Source organism: Lonchura striata, chromosome 13 (genome assembly GCF_046129695.1).
Source record: "Lonchura striata isolate bLonStr1 chromosome 13, bLonStr1.mat, whole genome shotgun sequence".
Lineage (NCBI taxonomy): Eukaryota > Metazoa > Chordata > Aves > Passeriformes > Estrildidae > Lonchura > Lonchura striata.
The window spans coordinates 12,819,685-12,840,238 of record NC_134615.1 but is presented as its reverse complement, the minus strand read 5'-3'; the positions used below and the strand labels follow the sequence as shown (position 1 = coordinate 12,840,238).

The window sequence follows — 20,554 nt, the reverse complement described above, 5'->3', positions numbered from 1 at the left end:
ATTTTTAACCTTATTAATTATTGTCATATATATTTTCCCCTGCCCTTAATGTATCTAAATTCAAACAGATCTTTAAACAAATTTGTTTTAATATTCTCAGTTAATGCAGCTCATTAAATTTCACACAACCCCCAGCCTTTTCCAAAGCAGCAAAGATCCATTACTCATCTTTGTTCAAGCACACTCCTTGCATCTGGCATTTACAGAATCAGTCTGTGGCAATCTGACTTCTCATGTGCAGGTTAACACAAATGTACAGGCGCAAGAACCCAAAATATGTACCTCACACACACAACCCCATTAAACACAAGTAAGCATCACTTAAAACTAAGGCCTAAGCTCTCCAACACCCAGCCACATTTACAGCTCTTTACTGCCACAGAACACCCTGCAGTTCTGCACCTTGGCAAACGTGGAGCCTCTTCCCTCAGATTCGATCGTGATGGTTTTAGTCCGACGCTGCAGAATCTGGTCAATGTCTTCCTCACAGAATTTGGATCCTTCATCCTCCTCATCCATAATGGCACCATAGGCACCTCTTCGAAGCAAGTCTTCTATTTCTTTTTTGGAGAGTTGTTGGATCTGAGCAAATAAAATCAGGCTTAGACAAGTCAAGAAAAAAAAAATCCCTGAAGTCTTTTCTCTTCCACTTTCCCATCTTTCCACAACCTAACTGTGCCTTATGATCTATAAGCCTAAATGTGGAGTATTAAAACTATGAGAAAAGTCTAACTGATAGCTGAAAGAATAAATTAGGTGTTTACAGTACACATTTCTAAAAGTATGCCTTTTTTTTTTTGGCTATTCCCAACATCATGATGTGCATGTTTAAAAAAATTACCTGGTCATACTTACATTAAAGTAACACAGTATCTTAATATGAGAAGATACGAGGAAACAAAGAGAAATTATTCTCCTTGTTTTAAGTTTGACATTATCTACCATGAACTTTATGAGGCAAGAAATAGTTAAAAGATTTATCAGAGTAGCTGACTAGATTCAAAACAGTATCAGCTATATTGCTAGTCCATATCAGAAAACAGAATGAACATGCATATGACGGAAAAAGGGAAAAGTGGCACAGCTTCTGTAATTTAAATAATTCCCACATGATTACAAAAGCAAAAGGAAGGTTATTTCAGGAAATAAATCTACATACACCACCAACACTGTTTTCTCTTCCACTCATACTCTGCAAGACAGCCTTATCCAGTCCCAGTTTCAGACTTGCTCTGTCAAACATCTCTCTCTCATAGGAATTACGTGTGATCAGTCTGTAGACCTTCACTGCTTTGTTCTGACCAATCCTGTGGCATCGGGCTTGAGCCTTTGGAAGGAAGGGAAGAGAGCAGTTAGAATTTAGACTTACCTAGGAATAACATACTGATCTTTTAAAAACCTGTTTCTACCGTAGCCCAGTCCAAAAAGAGGAGCATGAATTCAAAAGGAGTCAACACACATTTAAGCAAACAGAAGCAATCAGACATTTCTACATAGTGAACAGTTTTCTAAACACAGTGTAGCAAGAAAAATATAGATGAATGGCCTTTGTAGAATGTTCCTGACTGGTACTTCCCTTGCAATAACACCAGATAAAAAGATCTGCTAACCCCTAAGTTAGCTGATCTCCTGATACAAACAGTAAAGGAGCTACAACTTGAGAACTATTTAAATTTCAGCATCCAATTCCTAGATTTGATTAATTCACTTTTTCTTAATGCATATTAATCCTTGTCTGCATACTATGTTTCAACTGAACACCTCTATTTCCATAAACCGTGTTAGTCAGTACATGCAAAATATAGCCCCTGGGTTCACAGTGTCGTCAATTCTTAAGGGTTTTATCAAATCACTGACTTCACCTGTGCTGTGTGTTTCAAAAGTAACTGACTTGAAAGAAAAGTTCCCAACCAAAGGAAATCTCTTCTGAACTGAAGGCATCAAAAAACTTTAAACGCATGCCTTAAAAACAAGAACATTTTAAAATTTCCTGTGTTTGAACAGAGACAATATTCAAAGCGATGAAATTTTTATCCATCGGGTTTAATTAGGGCTCTCTACCATGCTCAAAGAAATTTACCTGCAGGTCGTTTTGGGGATTCCAGTCAGAATCAAAAATGATGCAGGTATCTGCTGCAGTCAGGTTGATGCCCAGGCCCCCGGCCCTGGTGCAGAGGAGGAAGACGAAGCGATCCGAGTCGGGTTTGCTGAAGCGGTCGATGGCGGCTTGCCGCAGGTTGCCCCGCACGCGCCCGTCGATCCGCTCGTACAGGTACCTGCGAGGCACAGAGCCCGCACACGCGGGGTTACCAATGCCCCTGGAATTAACGAGTCTTTGAACAGCTCTACTGCTTACATTTATTCTTTGCATGGAACAAATGTGATAAAGACTGGCTGATTAGCAGTGGGTAACATAACCAAGAATCGTGTCAGAACTTGCAGAGCTGTAGTACCAAGACACATCAGCAAGTCCAAACGCTGAGCATTTTGAGACAAGTTTTTCTGCATTTTGTCTGCTAAGCAACTACCTGATTATACCTGTATTACTTAGTTGCATTAAAACACACCCTAACCTGAAGTCCTATGTGGACACTCAAGTTTTCCACATATTATCCTTGGATCCCTGCCTAGGGTCACATAAGCAGGACAATGGACTCTTGTGTTATATACAAGATTGCCTGAACGCATCAAGGGTAACCATGCAATCAGCAGAAATCAGAACTTGGTGAGCTGTCATTAGACAAACTGCATATTGATTCTGTAAAGATTAAGAGAAATGAACAACAGTGACATCACAGCATCTTTTAACAGTCTTTATCAAGGCCTCCTAGACTAAACCGAGCAAATTTTCAAGCCTGAAGTAAAACTGCCATTTGTTACCTTTGACAATTACAAGGACTGCTTTGAAACTTCTGAAATCAAGCAAAATGCTTAAAAAGGGAGCAAATACTTCTGTACTTGTACATTGAGTAAAAAGCTGAATGTGCACCTAGTTATCAAAAAGCCTCACAACCATTTTTCTTCTCATCAGCTATAAAATGGCACAGCAGATAATCCACAGGGCCACAGGCATTCTGGCAGGCAGCCATCTATCTCCTACAGGCCTGTATTCTGTTAAGTGCTAAGTCTGATCATGTGTGCACTCCAACATTTCTAATCAAATGGCAGCACATAGCAAATTTCAGCTTCTATGGATTTCAAAAGATTCCACCTGTAGATATGATTCACTGGTCTAAATGTAACATCGCTGCAGAAAAAGGAACATTTTCCATGAAGAATTATAAGTATCACTATGAAGTTAAAATTAATCTTTTAAAATAAAATAGAGCTGTTGCACTTCCAGTTCAAACAGACAGCTTTAATACAAGACTATCACTAAAACAGATATTAAAATAATCTAATATTTTTAGTCCAGTATTCCAGTATCTACTGCAGGAAGGCTTAACATTAATAATTTTTGTTTTTGAACAAGTTAACTCTGTGTTACTATGATGTAGTTCACTGACAATTACACACTTCAAAGCATTGTGTACATTCCAACACTGCTAAAACAAGAACTATGCCTTGCTACAGATTTTCAGGTTGATACAGCAGCTATTAATTGTAACCAAGTTTAAGGTTTAAGGTTTTATGCATTTCTTTTTTAGTCACATGCTCAAATAAGCATTTTAGTTTCCATGGAGCCAACAGTCTGTAATAATCAGAGGGTGCAATTACATGTGATGGCAAAAGCCAGCCTAAGGAGAAAGTTTATGGCTGGCAGTTCAGCCCTGCTGCAAAATTCAAAGCAGTCAATTTAGCAAAGATAGGAATAACATTTTCACTTTCGCATTAATAAAAACCACATCCCCTTTTGTTTATCACTTTGTGTTTATATTCCTTTGGAAGTAAGGAGCTGTATCTCGGACCCATATGGTCCCAGTTCAACACCATGTAAGTCAAAAACACATTCAGGGCTTCCTGGGGTTTGGACAAGCAATGATAAACTTGAACTGTCTGGCTTTGTCAGAAGATGTAAAAACAATATATATATAACTGAATGTTTAATGGAAAAAAGCAACAGACTGAAGGCACATGGTTTACTCAAACTGGACAACCTCTCTTTAGTTTTTCTCTGAAGTTTTTAATTAGTCGTGAACAAATCACCACAGAACACAAAGTCACACACTGGTTAGCAAACAAAGAAAACAGAACTCCCAGCTTTGGTGGGCTGCTGTCACTAATCCTGCACTACCACTCACACAGAACAATATACCACAGGATAAAGAAGATGAATCTTACCTTTTATGTATAAGGTAATCCTCCAAGATATCAAGGCAGCGCACCATTTGAGAGAAGATAAGGACCTTGTGGCCTCCTGCTTTCATTTTTGGAAGAAGCTTATCAATAAGAACCAATTTACCAGCAGACTGGATCATTGCTTGCAGGTGGAAGTCAGGAGCACTTGGATTATACGTTTCTTTAAACTCTCCAAGGATCTTTTCTTCAGCACCTATCAAAGAATATATTTCCATATCTATGGGTGTATCTCCAACATTCATTCAAATCTAAGTTACCAAAATCAGTGCTGTATTCTAAGTATCCCCCTTTAGATACTAATGGAGACAGAACAGAGTTCTGGATGGATCTGAATTCTAAGCAAGAACATCTGTTTTCATCAGCTTTGAAAACAAGTCTTAAGTTTTTAAGCAGAACACCACAGAGAAAACACCTTGAATGAGGTGAACCCCCAACATCCAAATTTCAAAAACTGAAATACTTGTTCTCAAGTACTGTAAAAAAAACTACTAAAAAAAAGTTCTTTTGTCATTGTGATATTTTAAATGGGTCATGAGTCTTTGCAAAAAAAAACCAGTTTTTGAATACTACTTCTGAAACCACAGCCGAAACTTTTGGAGTGTAAAGTGTATTTTCTTTCAAGTCAGTAAAAACACTAGTTATTAATAAGTGAGAAAAGCAATGACGACTGACAGAGATCATATCACTTGAAAGAAAACATTAATTTAAAAACTTAGACCTAAAAGTTCTTGTTCATACTGTTTTTAAAGTGCTGTACCATTTCCACAAGATAATTGCTTCTAAATATTCTGTGAAATCCTACAGAGTAAGTTCAAGCTTCAGGTCTCAATTATGCAAATATCTCACAACTTTGTCTTGTATCTATCAAAAAAATGTTTCCACCTAATCCAATCCTTGGAAAATCTGAAGAAAATATTGAAAAATTATTATAAAATTCATACATATTTTAAATAAAAATAAAAAATAAGGAAAGAAACCCAAAACCATCCTGTATTTACCTTTGATGAGATAAGGGTGATTACAACACTTTCTGAGTTCCATCATAGTGTTAACCAGATTGGGTACATTAGCTTGTCCTGCTCCTTTGGATAAGAAGGCAAAATTTTTCTCCAAAATTGCTCGGTAATATTTCTTCTGAATGTTAGTTAGTTCTACTTCTATTATGGTTTCCTCCTTAGGAGCCAGCTTTTTTTCTACATCTTCTTTTAATCTCCTGAGCATCATGGGTTTCAGGATAGCTTGTAGTTTCTGAACCTAAAGGAAGCACAAGCATTTGTTGGAACATGAAAACAGGTAATACTGCAGCTCAGTGAAAAGGCAGCCCCTCCTGAATTCCAAAGCTCACATGAACTCGTACCTGTTCCTCTGTTTTAAGGTCTCCAAACTCTTGCATGAATGTAGATTCAGCAGGAAAACGCAATGGTTCCAGAAAATGAAGGAGGCTAAATAATTCTTCTACTGTGTTCTGCAGTGGGGTACCCGTTAACAGCACTTTATGCTCCTAGAAAAGGACAAAAAGACCTTGCATAACCTTATCTGTACACCTTTGCAAAATAAAATATGTTTGTGTTAAGTCTGAGCATAAAAACCTGCAAACACCAGTTCTATGTGTCACTAAGCACACAGGTAATATAGATAAGCAGATTTACTAAAAAAACACCAGTAAGTATTTTCTAGCAGCTTTCCTTTAAATTTTCTCTTCCTACATCTGCAATGAAGGAATGAGTGAACACTCAACTTTGCCTGTAATATTCACAGATTTATAATCCTCCCCCTCTACAGTGTGAAAAATATACACTGAGCATATATCAGAAAGAACTCAGAGGACTTCTGAAAACACACAGGAAAGTAATAATGAAGCAATAAAAAATGCTTTTAGTATCTGCTTTTAAAAATCTTCAGCTGTATAAAATAAAATTTTAACTACTGGCCTACACAAACAGTCTATTTAAAATTCTACTACTCGCATGCTTTTATTGTTAAATAACTTGCTTAAAATACTTTCTAAATTTTAACACATTGCACAAAAATGAGAGCAATTTTTAAATTATATTTTCATCCTAATCAAAACAAAAATTATAAAACAGTATCATCAGAAATAGATTGTGCTTACAGTGAGAACTTGCCACATTTTGTTTAATCACAAATATTCCTGCATAAGCTATCAAAACCACATATGTTTGAAGAGTATCAGGAATACTTCTCTTTCAAGAAACACTGCTTGAGAGGTCTTTTTTGGCATGCAAAGAAAATTTTTCATTTATTGTCATACTATACTGAACTAAAATCAACGCCAAAAAGTGAACTATAGTTACTCACAAGGTTCATCAATTTTAGTCCTTCCAAAAGTTTGCAGTTCTTGTTTTTCAGTCTGTGAGCTTCATCAATAATAACACACCGCCACTCAATTGCATTTAATTCTGGACACCCACCAAGGATCATTTCAAAAGTTGTGATAATGGCCTGGAACCTGTAGGTACCTCGAACAATACGGCCCTAGAAATTCACCAACACACACAATTCGTTACATTCCCTCCCATCTACTCAACTTACACACTTCTTTGTTGAAATTTTGCCAGGAGCCAGACACTGGATTTTAGGATTTTACATTATCAATTGCTTTGTCATCACACTTAATAATCTTTGTAACTCTCTAACTAATACTAATGAGTAATTATTCATGGACCCAAATCCAGTATTACCTAAGCAACAGAAAAAAAAATTAACCCCTTTTAAATTATAGATATAACAATCTAACAGAACTGTTTCAGAAGGTGCATGTTGATAAAAACCCCATTTTTAAGGTTGAGAAAATCTGAGTGACACGAAAAATTCTACAGTTCATCAATCACAACATGTTAATACAGTTAGCAGTCATACAGTAAGTAATTACAGTATCACCTGAGAACTCAATGAAAACTTTTTATCCAGGTTACTCCATTGGTCTGACAAGAACAAGTAAAGCCTTCAGCAAGGCAGTATAGAATAACTCATTAGGCAAGCAAGATGTAATTTTGATATTTAGCACTAATTAACAAAAAGTTCTCAGCTTTATCTATTTTGAAGACATACCATGACAATTACAAAACATATTTATGCACAGAATATAAAAAAAGAAAAAAATCCTCTTTAAATAGTCAGGTTTCAAGTTTTTCTCGTGTCACTTAATGGTGTCAGAAAAGCAAGTTCAGACTGCACACAGTTAACACCACCAAATGGAAATCAACAGCTTCATAAAGGTAGCAGAGCTTAATCAGTATTATTTTTTTTCTCCCTGCTCTTCAAATTCAGGACCCAACTGCAACCATCTGTGTACACTTTAATCTCCACAAGAGTACCAGCGTCACTGCTATTCAATTGCAAAATTACTCAGCACAGTGAAACAACACACACATCTTGCTGCTAACACTGCCACTAAATTCATCCAGTAAGCATTTGTAACATCCTGGAACGTGAAGTGACTTTCACCAAGATAAAAAGACAGATAATGTCAAGTATCCTTGTCACTGCTTCCACCTGAGCCATATTTAGGGCGAGTTATTGCACACAAGTGACGTTACAATACCTGGGAGTCCCTGAAGTACATCTCATACTGCTGAATCATCTGCCTGCTGATCATACTCCCGTGGTACACCACAACATTCAGGTCAGTCCACGTGCGGAATTCCCTCTCCCAGTTTGTTATAGTGGAAAGTGGAGCTATGATCAGGAAAGGGCCTCTTATACCAGTCAGGAGGATTTCATACAGGAATGTAATGGACTGAATGGTTTTGCCAAGGCCCATCTCATCTGCTAAAATGCAATTTCGCCTGAAAGCAAAAAAATTTATTTGTTACTGTAAGTCCAGACCATAACATTGTTAGTAAAATGAACAATTTACAGAAACAAAGCTCATATGCACCAGTTTACAACAACAGTCAAAACTAAGGCACTGCAAAAAGACCCTTGAAAGCATTCCCTGGTTAAAGTGAAAGAATGTTCACAAAACCTTTGTGTAAAGCTTTCCATCAGGTTTAGCACTGTCAAAACCTGAGAACAGAATGTTCCGTGAAGTTCTACAAAAATATTCAAGTATTCTTTTGGGACTACCTTTGCCCTAATTAAAGGAATTTAAATTAAACAGGTTTCCTACATGCACATTCACCTTGACAAAACTGCTAGGAATTAATGAAGATTCCCTAGAAATCACACATAGGAAGTATCCCAGCTACACTCACATGAAAGGAACACATTAGAGCATCATTAGCAAATTTCCCTTTTTGATACCAGAACTAGACAGATGCCTATAACTAAATTACTGCATGAAGCACCACTCCATGCTTGCCCTCAGCCATACATTCCAGCCCTTCCTTCTGTTTGCAGATGTAACCCAGCTCTGCACTGCTTGAATGACAATTAAAACCTGATTTCCTTCTGCAGATCAGTAACATGTATGATAAAATGCTACACCCACTGCCATCATCTCTATAAGGAACACGCAACTGGTACTTTGGAAATGCAGCAAGCAGAAGATATATTAAACAGAGAATGAACTTAAGAGCAAATACATCATCCTGGGAAAGATCTTCCAAGTGATCATACTTCTGTTCATAACACATAGCATTAATACACAGTTAACTTTTGCTTAAAGTACAGATAATGTAATTATTTACTAGCCTTACTTTGAAGAAAGGTACCTTTATCATACTATTTCTAGCAATCATTTTGAAAGATGCAAGTGCTCACTAGTTTCAAAAACTGTGAAAGCTTGTGTTTTGATTGGTTTTGCTTTAATTTCTTCATAGCCATTGAAAACTTATTTTCAGTTATGTTTGTTGCATTATTTTAATATTTTGTTAATTTTTGTGGATAAAACATCCTTGCACACCCAAAGGTAGAGAAATTTGTTTCAGTTACATCCTTTTAGCTATAAGCAGAGAAGCTGCAATAAATTTAGTTAAAACAGTATTCATCCCCAATAAAAGTCATTCACTACATATGGTTTAAAATCTGCATTAAAAAATATTCCATGCATATACCTATTGTACCAGTTGAATAGGAGCCAGTTAAGTCCTTCCAGTTGATATTCCCTGAGCTGATTGCCATTTTTATATTCCCTGGACTGTTCTATCTTCTTCCAGGAGTTCGGAGGTGGGCGGTCCTTTAAGGGAAAGATTAATATACATACAGATTGATACATGCTTTATTTTTCAAAAATATTTAACCCTACTATTTTCTGAGTGTATCACTTTAGATTTAGAACTAGATTTAGATTTAGCCTTGAAAGTGTAATTGTTAACATCACTTACTAATTAATAGTCTGCAAAAATCTGAAATTTGTATTTATTTTTCTCTTTTAATTATATTTTTAAAATTAATTTAAGTTTATATGATAATTAAATTAAGCAACTGGTTTCTAAAAGATAGAATACAAATACTTCCACAGGAATAATAGGGCACACAAAATCATTTATAGATGGAAATTTCAAGACTACGTGAAATTTCACTTTGGCAGTTCTAAGAACAGGCAGTTGACCTACAAGAGAGCCAACTGAGTATTGGGATTAACAACATCCCTGAAGTCTAAGGCAGCTCTGGAAGCTGATGCTGAAGCAGCCTGGGGATCTACACAGTTACTGTGATCTTGCCCTCTCCCTTCTGCACTGGCCCACTGCCAGTGCATGAAGCCAGGGCCAGCAGTGCAGAAAAGTGAACTTGTGAGAGCTTTAGTGTCCTGAATAGATTTCCCCAAGAGATCTGATCAAAACAGCATCACCATAGGCAGGGTCACGATGCAAAGGCCATGACAAAACTGACAGAGCATCAAGATGTATCACCTTCAGGGCCCTCGCAAGCTAAGGAAAGCTGAGAGACTGTGTATAAAATATTTATGTATATACACAAACAAACACACAAGCCTGGAGCCAGAACAGGCTAGCCTCTAGCTTAGCAGGCAACTGTGAGGTGGAATCATGCAGTTTTTGACTGATACTAGGTAGGATTACAGCAGAAAACTCTTCTGACAGCTCCTGCATCCCAACGTGAACAAACTCACACATTCAAGTGAAGTAATTTTAGTAGGAGCTTTTCTCACCAGCTGTACTTCCCCCCCCCCCCGCCCCGCCATCTCTCAGCACTTATGAAAGCTTGCATTCACTTGAGACTCATGTGGCCTTCTGTGGCAGCTCTGAATTTTCCATGTGAATTCTCTCCCTCTGCACTGCCAGCGTCAGCATCACCTGAGCCCAGGTTTGGGAGCAGCAGGAGCTGTCCCTCCCCAGCAGCTGTGGCTTCCTCCCCTCTCCCACCAGCTGCCATCTGTCCACTCCCCCACTCCTGGAGCAGCCATGCTCCTGTTTGCAGGGCTGCAGTCAGCAAATAATTCCTTGTAGCTGCCTGAAGCAAAAATACTTGTTGCTGATGCTGAGATGACTGTCAGTTGTACAGTTGCGCTTTAATCATCTTTTTCTCTCATGGCCAAATATGGTAACAGAGGTATAAAGCTCTCCTTCCCACATGCCAAAATGTCAGGATTTTAAATAAATACTACAAAAATGAACTCAATATAATATGAAGATGTTAATCGTGACTACTGTCATTATCTGTAGATGGAAAAAACATTAAAATAAATTCCAAAGCTTCCAAATTAAAACATTGTGCATATTTAGTTATGTAAAAGAAGTAAGTTAGAACAAGTGTTGTACTACACCACGCAGGACACATGTCCTCCTGTGACAATGACATACAGGACTTGAAATAGAACTATTTTGCTTTCTCCTGCTCTAAGAGACAGAAGATTGATAATTTCAAGATAAAACACATTTCCTAATTACATGTATTTTTCTTCCTTTCAGCTAGCTCCTTAACAACATGAAGAAAAATAAAAGCGGGAAAAAATTACAGAACCTTTTTGACAGATCTCATTTGCAAATTCCCTTCAGTGCTGAAGCAAAAAATTTAACTCTCTTCTCTATAAAAGGGTGTTAACACGTCATCCTGGTTTCTGCTCATTTTAAAGGATTTCTGCTCATTTCTATGACAGCCAGTTTCAACCTGTGGCTCACTGCTCAGTTAGAAACTCAAAGTCACAGCATTTCAGGTTTTTTTCCTAAGCAAAAAATCTTTATTTCCTTAGAGTAACAACTAAGACAAGAATATTTATCTATGCCTGCCTGTATATTTTATTATTCCTAGGTAACAAGGCACACAGATGTTTTACACAGAATGTCAATAAGCCTTATGTTTTAACACAGGAATTTAAAGTTGGGAAAACTAAGTCAGATTTACCAAGACAGACAAGTAAATTAGATATAATTTTACCAATCTCCTTGAGTCAGGCCTGGAAGCTTGCAATTGTTCAAATTCCTCTATTTTTGCTTGATCTACATCTTCTTTCAGCTCCCACGTACTGTCTTCATATGGCAACGAACACCATTTTACTAAATAGTAAATAACAGGCTGCAGAAGAAAATTCTGAATGTTATCAGTTTTTAATTTAGTATACAGACTGTTAATATGCCTTACTATTAGATTAGCTTGCTTACACAAGAGCTAGAATCAAAATCACATTTCTGACAATTTTTTAAACGTTCTGTGTTATCTACCTACTTATCCCTGGCTCCCAACACTCTGCCACTTTCTGTAGCCCTTTGGAGTGCTTTTCAACCCCTCTTACCAACAAGTAAATCTTGCTTTAGCCTCAGGAAAGATAAATTACAGTATTGGTTAAAGTTGTGGAAATGTGGCAGGGTGGCAGAACTAACTACAGCAGTGCTACACCCAGGACATTTCCTCCACTCAAAATCAGGCTACCTAGGTCTAAACCAGAGCTTTAGAGCTGCTAAGCCAGAGGTCTCTCCAACAAACTCTGATAAAGCTTTAAAGGCTTGATGAACAACAACATACAGAAAAAAGGGAACCAAAGCAGATCATCTTATTTAGATGCAAGAAAAAAAAAAAATAAAGGGCCATCCTTTCAGAAGCTGAGGGGAAAGTCTTATGACAACACTTTTTTCTAGAAGTTGAATAATGACAAATCTACTGCATACAATGGAAAGTCATTCTAACTCTCAACCCTTAGGAGGATTGATACAGAAATCACTGGGTAAAAGTGTGTTCATTTTGCTATCCACATAAGCAGAATAAGCTTTATAGATATTCCAACAGCCTTAATCAACAAACTTTCTTCTCAGTCTTTGATCTCCACTTTTCTTAGGACTCTTTCTGAATTTTGGCAAATTAATTGCTTTAATTGCTTTTCTCATTTCTTTTTTTTAATTTCAGAATGTTTTTGTTGTGTAATAGCTTTCCAGAAGAGGTACTTTAAATTTAAAAAAAAATTAGTTTTGATAAATACAGAGGGAAAAGTTCACTGGTGGCTATCAATGCACTTCAAATCACTGGTTGCCTAAAGCTTTTATTACCAGTGACTCCATGCCACTATCAGAGAGACAGGACAGTATATGGGATCAGCTTTTGAGGGAACTCACAAGAAAATTATTGAACCTGACATTTATGTCAGTCAATATCTAAGCTTTGCCTACTATGACCTATTAATACTAACAAAAATACAAGTTATTAAATGCTGACTTGTCTTTCAAATCTACAGGTAGTAAAGGAAAGAACAAGACTGACATGTCTCATTAAAAATATTACTGAGCTTTAAAATCATTGAAGTTTTACTCTGAAATCTGATAAAATTACAACTGTCAAATACTACCTGGAGTTGTATCTTCCTGACTTGCTTTAAGACATACTTACCTCACCAGTGTCTTTATCTTCACAAAGAGACACTTCTAATACCCGGTCTACTTCAACATAGTCAGGATTAAAAGGTTCCTCTTCCATCTGCAGTGAAAGATTAATAAAATCAGCAGAGAGGCAAAAATAGTTGGTATTTGCTAAGACTTGGTCTCATCATATACAAAATTAATTTGGTAGTTGGTAATTATTGAGGTTTTTGCACAGACCTTAAATCCCACACCAGCCCCCTGCACACCCCCTTGGTTCTCTTGGGCAACACTCCCTGAAGAGGGATTTGACACCAGATCTCTTGGGATGAAGGGCTGACTTGTGGCAGTCCTAGAGGAACTAGCCATACTGACATAATCCCTCCTCCCTTACAACTTTTAAGTAGTTACTCAACCAATTCCACTTTTATACCATGTAAGACAGGTTAGTTCAGTGGCTCCAGAAGACTTGCCCTTTAAATTACATTAAATAACCCATCCTCTGGTGCAAACAACACCAATGGCTCATTTTAGTTCCTAACAATCAGCTCTTCTATATAAAAGCAAACTACTAATTACAACTTTACAAGGAAAAAAAAAAAAAAGCTTATTTAATTTTTATTTCATACTCACATCTGCAAAAAAGTGAGCTCTTTGTGCTTTCCTTACTTTGAATCGCTTTATTTTCTGCTGGATTCTTTTATCCTTTAAAAGCTGTTGTTCTGTGGCCCACTCACAGTGGAGATATGAGCTAAAATCACAGAGATTGACATTAACACATTGGTGAAAGCAAAAGCTTACTATCTATTTTTAATATACAGTTAAAATAACAGAATCCACCATGAAGACCGAAGATTTAGTCTTCCAAATAATCATCTGGCAGCATCTAGTTAAGGTAGCATTTTTGAGCTGGAACCTGTAAAACTCTATAGATTCACAAATTCCTTTCATGTGTCCTAAAAAGAGAACCAAGCTTATTTCAAGTGAGCTTAAATAAACCAAGTTTAAAATCTGATACTTCTATCAGAAAGTACCCAGAGATAGAAATTACTTCAGATACTGGATCTGTTTTTTCCCTGTATGTCCTGTGACTATCTCTCCAGGTAGAGCTGGATCAGAGCCCAGCCCATGGGAAGCTCAGGAGGAGCAGCAGAGATCGTGGCAGAGAGGAACCTGCCCTGGACTGGGCTGGGACAGAAGCTCTGAGTCAAAGGAGGAGCAACCAGCAGCACCAGGAGCTGCAGCATCTTCCTGTCCCCCAGGAGAGCCCTTCTGAAATTACATCACAGAAGTACACATATTTCTTCCTCACACCCCTTTTTAGTTTATTTCCATCATTTTTTTAAGCTTTCTAAAGATATGCTAGAAATAAGGTACAGCTGGAGATTACTTATTCTCGGATTAAATGATAGATTTTACCCTTTCAGAAAAACACAAGGTAAATGGTCTCCAACAACAAGTGGAACCAGAGTCTCAAAAAAATTAATTTATTATAGCAAAAATATGATTAAATTATTTGCACATGTAAAATTTAAAATAAGCTTGAATTTTCAGCATCAAGAATTGAGTAGTGACAGGAAAATAGATAAAAATTTTAAAATAAAATATAGAAAAAGTTCTTTTTTCCTTTAATTTTTTTATTTCCTGCTTTTGATGTAAATTCCTTTCTATCACAAGCTTTTTCTTTTTTTTTGAAACTGTAAGTCCAACTACTTCATCAGCATCTCCTAAATACATGACACTGTAAATGGAATCTAGGTCCAAAAAACACCTGATTTAAATTCACAAAATTAAAATTTGCCTGAGGCATGTAGTCCCTGCTGAACTTAATAAATATATCTTCTAATTTAATAAATATCTTCTCTAAAAAATTCTGTTCTATGGTGAATAAAGACTGCCAGCTTATCAGACAGTGCTGGTTTCACTGTTAGTTTTAAAATTATTACTACCATATTACAGATTCTTAGAAATTTAGAGATTGAATTGATAAAGAAAAATCTCAATAGATGACAAAATAACCTTCAAACAATACTAAACTCAAGTACATAAATATGATACTAAACAGTTCAATCAACACATCCAGTGAAACAAATTTTTAATACTTACTAGTTCTTGTATTTTACAAAAAACTCTTCTGTGTCTACTGTCATCCCAGCAGATATCTGGAAAAAGAAGTTCAGGGGAAATGTAAAATGACAGATGCAAACTCTTTTATCAAATCAACTATTTTATCCCATGATAATCACTTACTTCTTTCTTTATTACCCTGGAGGATAAGATTTTGTCTACAATTGCTGCATCTTCTTCACTTGGATTTTCCTATAAACACACAAAAACAATGGCATTAGAAAACTGCAATATGTGCCCTCCTTCTCAGGCTTAAAATCTTTAACCACATGTGGCTTGTCAGAAGATGAGCAAAGGTAAATTTGACCTCCACCAGCAGCATTCCCTAACAGGCTGGGGGTAAAATTTAAAATCCAGAAAGGCTTAAATGCAAAAGTACAGCAAATCTGGCACTTCCAAACAGCACCAGCTGCAGTGCTCACCTGCCAAACACACTCAGTGCAAGCACTGGGGATTCTGGTGCTTGCCAGACACTGTGAATGCCCTGCTGAGTTAAACTGATGCACTGGACGTACCCAGAATTTAGTTATACACAACTGGAGAAGAACTGTGACAGGTGGGAAAAGAGGAAAGAAACACAGCATGTGACAAACTGAGTCTGATCTATCTACTCTTGCACACAGGCAGCAAACATGCTGTGGAATCAGAGGGAGGAGGTTGTGGCTGAGAATTCCAGCAGGGCTGAGATGAGGCACAGATGGGATTACACGGCTCTGCCACAACTGGGGCTGTGGTCCCAGAGACAGAGGTGATCTGTGCAAGCTGCTTCCAATAGCCACCTTCTTTCTTGTTTGATTTGTTCCCAGTTATACCATCACTCTCCTTCCCTTACAACTTCTGGCACTCTTTCAAGCATCTCATGAACACTCTTTTCTTGTTTCTTCCCTGCCACTCTGTTTACTTTGAATGGCTCGACAGTAAATTTGAGTCTCCAAGTTGAACAGTGAAGCGTAAACCTGAGATGGTTGTGGGGAGAGGAGGAGTGTCCTTTCTAAATACCTCAGTAAGCAGAAATCCCCCAAATAATTTGATGCTTCTGTAAGTCATGGTAACATCAGAATACAGCTTTTTCATATGTCCATGCCACATAAAACATTACTTGAACAATACCCATCCTTAGTTTTATTCTTAACTTCAATTAAGTCAACAGATGTTTGTAATACAAAAAAATAGCAACAAGTAATTTCTTACAGTTTTCAACATCTTAGAAAAATGTCACACTAAACTGTGGCTTAGAAATAATGTATTACAAGGTAGGATCTTTACTCACTGAACTGACTGAGACAAATACTAAGTTCCCACAAACCAAGCCAATTTTTACTTACCACAAATAATTGCAAAGGCTGTTCAGCAGGTAAAGGGGCAGAATTCTTCTTGATTTTAACAGAAACTTTAGCTGCTTCTTCTTCTGATTGTTTCCCTTCTCCTTCTTCAGAGTATTTTTTCCTTTTAACTTGACGATTTGATCTCCTCTTCTGCCATGCAAGAGAAAGGAAAGTGATAAAGGTTTTACCCAAAATTTCTCCTAACCTGAGCTGCATACTCTGGGTCTGCATACCCTAAGCAATACTTCAGCTGTACCTACAACCAAAGGTCAACATCTGATAATAAACATGAAATAAAGTACCCCTGTCATCCACTTTATGTTCAATTAATTAAACTGTTATTTTCTCTTTCATGCAAGCATAAGATACTTTTATTTTTAGGGCTCAGAATCAAACATGAAACACTCTTTTCAGGATATGGGAGCAAAGCTGATACACAACAGATCTCCCACGAGCACCAGTATTTCAACAGTGATTTCCTAATGCAGTGTAACACCAGAGTGTTACTGTCCAACTCCAGAAGCAGAGGAAAGAAATAAAATAAGCTGATGTGTCTCTACTAAATGGTGCTGCACAAAAAATTATTAAGGTTTTCACTAGATCTTATTCATCAGATTGCTGATGAAATCTGACATGAGGGCTAATAAAGTCTGTTGCTTTGTTAATGTCTGTATTTTCTCCTCCACCTTAATCAAGTCTTGTTTAACAGCACTATATGGCTTACTTTGCAGCTTCTAACCTTCCACTCTGGTTTCTGCAAGAATCTGACAACAACAAATTCCAGCTGAAGAAATAATGTTCAGTAAAAGAAAAGAATTCCTTCTCACTCACAGTTTCAAATACTAAGATTATCAGGATATTGCATAACATTTCCTACTCCTCAGTACCAATGTATCAGACACTGCCCATTAACTGTAAGATTAATTTGTAAATTGGATTCACTGGGTAAAAATAGCAGTATCAAACTAGTCAGCTAACATTTGAAAAAACTATAATCGGCTTTAGAGAACTGATCATCACAAAAATAAAAAACAGCAAAACAAAACAGTCTCTACAAAACAAATTTATTATCTTGAGCTACACAGAAAAGGGTGTTTTTGTGCAAGAAAGTCCATTGCAGGTTGCAATGTTCTATTACACTGCAGTACTCAGTTGGGAGTACAAGCTGTGAAGAGGACAAAACCCTAAATCCTGTGGTCACAATGGCTTCTGCAGAGCAAATATTAAGTAACAGGGAGATTGCAGCACAGGAACTTTTCTTCCTGACTGTTAATTCAGCCCTTGGTCTGGCTGGTATCTGGTAAAAGAGTAGCTGTACTTTAACAACTACACTACAAGTACAGAGCAGTAACCTGTGGGTACAGTACAAATCAAAGAATGGCTATGACCATTCCTCTAGAGAAGCTGCAAAAATGAAACTTCTTAATGAGCTTTCCACATTTATGCAGATTAGCTGTTCTTCCATAAATGTGTGTGGTGTTAGGTGTTATGACAAAAAGGAATTTCTAACATAAAGACATGCTAATGTCACACTATACTTAAATCAATAATAGTTTGCTGACAGAAGTTTAAAAAAAAAAGCCAGGTAACATGAGCAATGCAAGATTATGTAACTGGCATTTTCAATTCTTGTCACTATGTCTTTTCTTAAAGTATGAAGTGATTAGCAAAACATCAACATATGTTCTCCAACACATTAATACATAATCCGAGCTGTTTGGAAAAAAAACTTTTGTATTTCCCTGAGCTAAGAACAATAGCCATAAACAAATGGCTCTAAGACAAAAAATAAAGTAGTACCACATATTAAAAATAATTTTAAAAAAATTTAAAAATCCATCTACTTACGGAAGACACTTGATGTGAAACTAAGCATGCAAAATGAACTAGGTGGAAAAAAGGCCTAAAATTACCCCCCAGAGCTTCGAAGCAGCTATTTGCAACAGAAATTAGAAACATCTCTTTGAAAATAAAATCATGAACATATTTGAAAACTAAAGAGAAAATGAATTAATGAACTAAAACAATTTATATCTTTCCTGCTTCTCTCCAATTCCTTCAAAGAGAGCATGAAAATGCTGTGACATTCTGCAATAAGTTATTTCTCTCTCATGCCACCCCTGATTACTCTCTTTTCCCTTCACATCACAAGCAGGTGATTTCATGATACACCCAAGAAAGAACTGATCTTTAGTCTTTTATATTACATTTGTTGGCCTATAAATTTATGTTTATTTGGTAACAGAATATGACTGAAAAGTTACAGATCCTTTCAGGTAACCTTTACCTAGGACAAGCTATCACTTCAGTTAATGAGAAGTCATTCTGGGAAATGGCTTCTGATCCCTTCTCCCCTCCAGCATTACTATCTGCGAAACACCAGAGGGCAATTCAGTATTGCATAATTGTTTTTGACAACTATCATCAACTAATGCAATTAATTTTTACTCAACAACACCTTGTTTTGAATACTGATTTTGCCTCTGAGAATAAAATTGCCACAGGATAAAAACCTGTGCTGTTCCAGCACATAACCTTACGTTACTGGAGATAGCCCTAAAGCAAGAAGTTATAATTCTGTTACTAATGCAACCACAAACAGAATATAATCTCTTATCAACAGTTCATGTTTCTTTGTGCACAAGTTTTAGAAATAATTAGCTATGTTACTATTACTTCAGGGCAATCTATGAAAAAACTGCAGAAAGTAAGTTACAAGAGAGCTATTCCTCAAGGGAATGACCTGACCACTTGAATTCTTCATCGGGCACTTCCTTCAGAAGTATTCCACAGGCAACTAGAGCCTGTCAGCATATTGATTATTGCTGCCTTCAGATCTAACACTGCAAGAAATATGTTCTGTTTCTACAGAAGCAGAGCTCAAAAAAAAAAAAAAAAAAAAAAAACCAAAAAACACATTAAAGCTTGAAACAGCCCTTTTAAAAGTTCTCAAAGAGCCAGTTAGGCAATCTGCATTTTCCCAATGTAAGGATCAGGTCTTAACTGCCAGCTCAGTTTAAGTACTTACACTCTCAAATCTATGGGCTTCTGTACCAAAAGGAAACAGATACAAGCAGGGCACTGAAATCCCATTACGGAAAAGGGATTCTACCCTGTAGGATTTTCTGATTTTCAACTGAGAGAAGTGGCTGATGATGAAAAGTTCTGCCTATGAGATACATGAAGTGTGAGAGTAACTGTCACTGCATCCAAGGAAGCGTAACTTTCTGGAGACAGGGGAAAAAAGATCTGTAGATATAACACACAAATTTATCAAGGAAGAACACCAACTACTTACCTGTGAGTCTTCATCTTTCAGTGGCCTCTGTGGAGTCTGCTTAGCATCAGACAATTCATCTGAAGATTCGTTTTTCCTTTTCTGCTTTTTGCCCAGTGTGATGATCAGCTTTCTGTCAGAAACAAAACCCCAGCCCCTGAGTGAATGCTGTACACCACTGTGTGTAGCTTCAGGAGCAAATCACTAGCAATTCCCATATTCTCAACATAAAACTCAGCACCACTGTCTGAAAAACTAGTAATAGGTCTCAAATACCTTACAGCAGACAATACTGTTCACTAGTGTGTTAGTGAGCTTCTCTACAGTTACCTTGCAATCACAAATTCCTAATTATCATATACATTTTAAATCTTTACATGAGGAACAGAAATACAAAATCCAACACAAACCAACTGACAGTGGTAAACTACACAAAGTTAGCAGAGATACCATCTGCAGATGACAACACTAAATGATTTACCATAAAAAATTTACCACAGTGAAATGTACCTTCCCTTACTTTTACTTAGAAAAAATTAACTGTGGAGAACAATCTAAAAATCACCCAAAGCTGTCTGACATGAAAACTTTTATGCTTAATAAGTCATTCATTGGTAAAAATATCGGAATTGAACAAATCTTTTTTTGCCCTCAGGAAAAAAAAAAATCTATATCCAAAATCTGGTAGTTTTATCTGTAAGTAATCTTAGAACCTATCAGAGTATGTTAAGAACCACCACTGTGCTGAATAAATTACTTAAACTCTAATGAAAAAGCATCAATTACTTTTCTGTTTGGATTTAAAAAATACACTGCAG

The 20,554-nt window shown here is 36.8% G+C and overlaps 1 protein-coding gene across 11 annotated transcripts in view; it reads right to left on the bottom strand.

Moving 5' to 3' along the window:
- The window catches only part of CHD9 (chromodomain helicase DNA binding protein 9), an 85,902-nt gene that overhangs the window by 22,571 nt on the left and 42,777 nt on the right, over positions 1–20,554 (bottom strand). For all 11 annotated transcript variants that reach the window (XM_021555025.2, XM_021555034.2, XM_021555033.2 and 8 more), the window contains 16 exons: positions 19,758–19,869; positions 16,460–16,609; positions 15,258–15,326; positions 15,114–15,169; positions 13,641–13,758; positions 13,039–13,125; positions 11,599–11,736; positions 9,318–9,439; positions 7,865–8,108; positions 6,619–6,795; positions 5,657–5,800; positions 5,298–5,553; positions 4,282–4,492; positions 2,081–2,276; positions 1,160–1,327; positions 403–582 (listed from right to left, as the gene is read on the bottom strand). In XM_021555025.2, the coding sequence (XP_021410700.2) occupies positions 403–582; positions 1,160–1,327; positions 2,081–2,276; positions 4,282–4,492; positions 5,298–5,553; positions 5,657–5,800; positions 6,619–6,795; positions 7,865–8,108; positions 9,318–9,439; positions 11,599–11,736; positions 13,039–13,125; positions 13,641–13,758; positions 15,114–15,169; positions 15,258–15,326; positions 16,460–16,609; positions 19,758–19,869 (2,428 nt within the window). The remainder of the gene's footprint in view (positions 1–402; positions 583–1,159; positions 1,328–2,080; positions 2,277–4,281; positions 4,493–5,297; positions 5,554–5,656; positions 5,801–6,618; positions 6,796–7,864; positions 8,109–9,317; positions 9,440–11,598; positions 11,737–13,038; positions 13,126–13,640; positions 13,759–15,113; positions 15,170–15,257; positions 15,327–16,459; positions 16,610–19,757; positions 19,870–20,554) is intronic.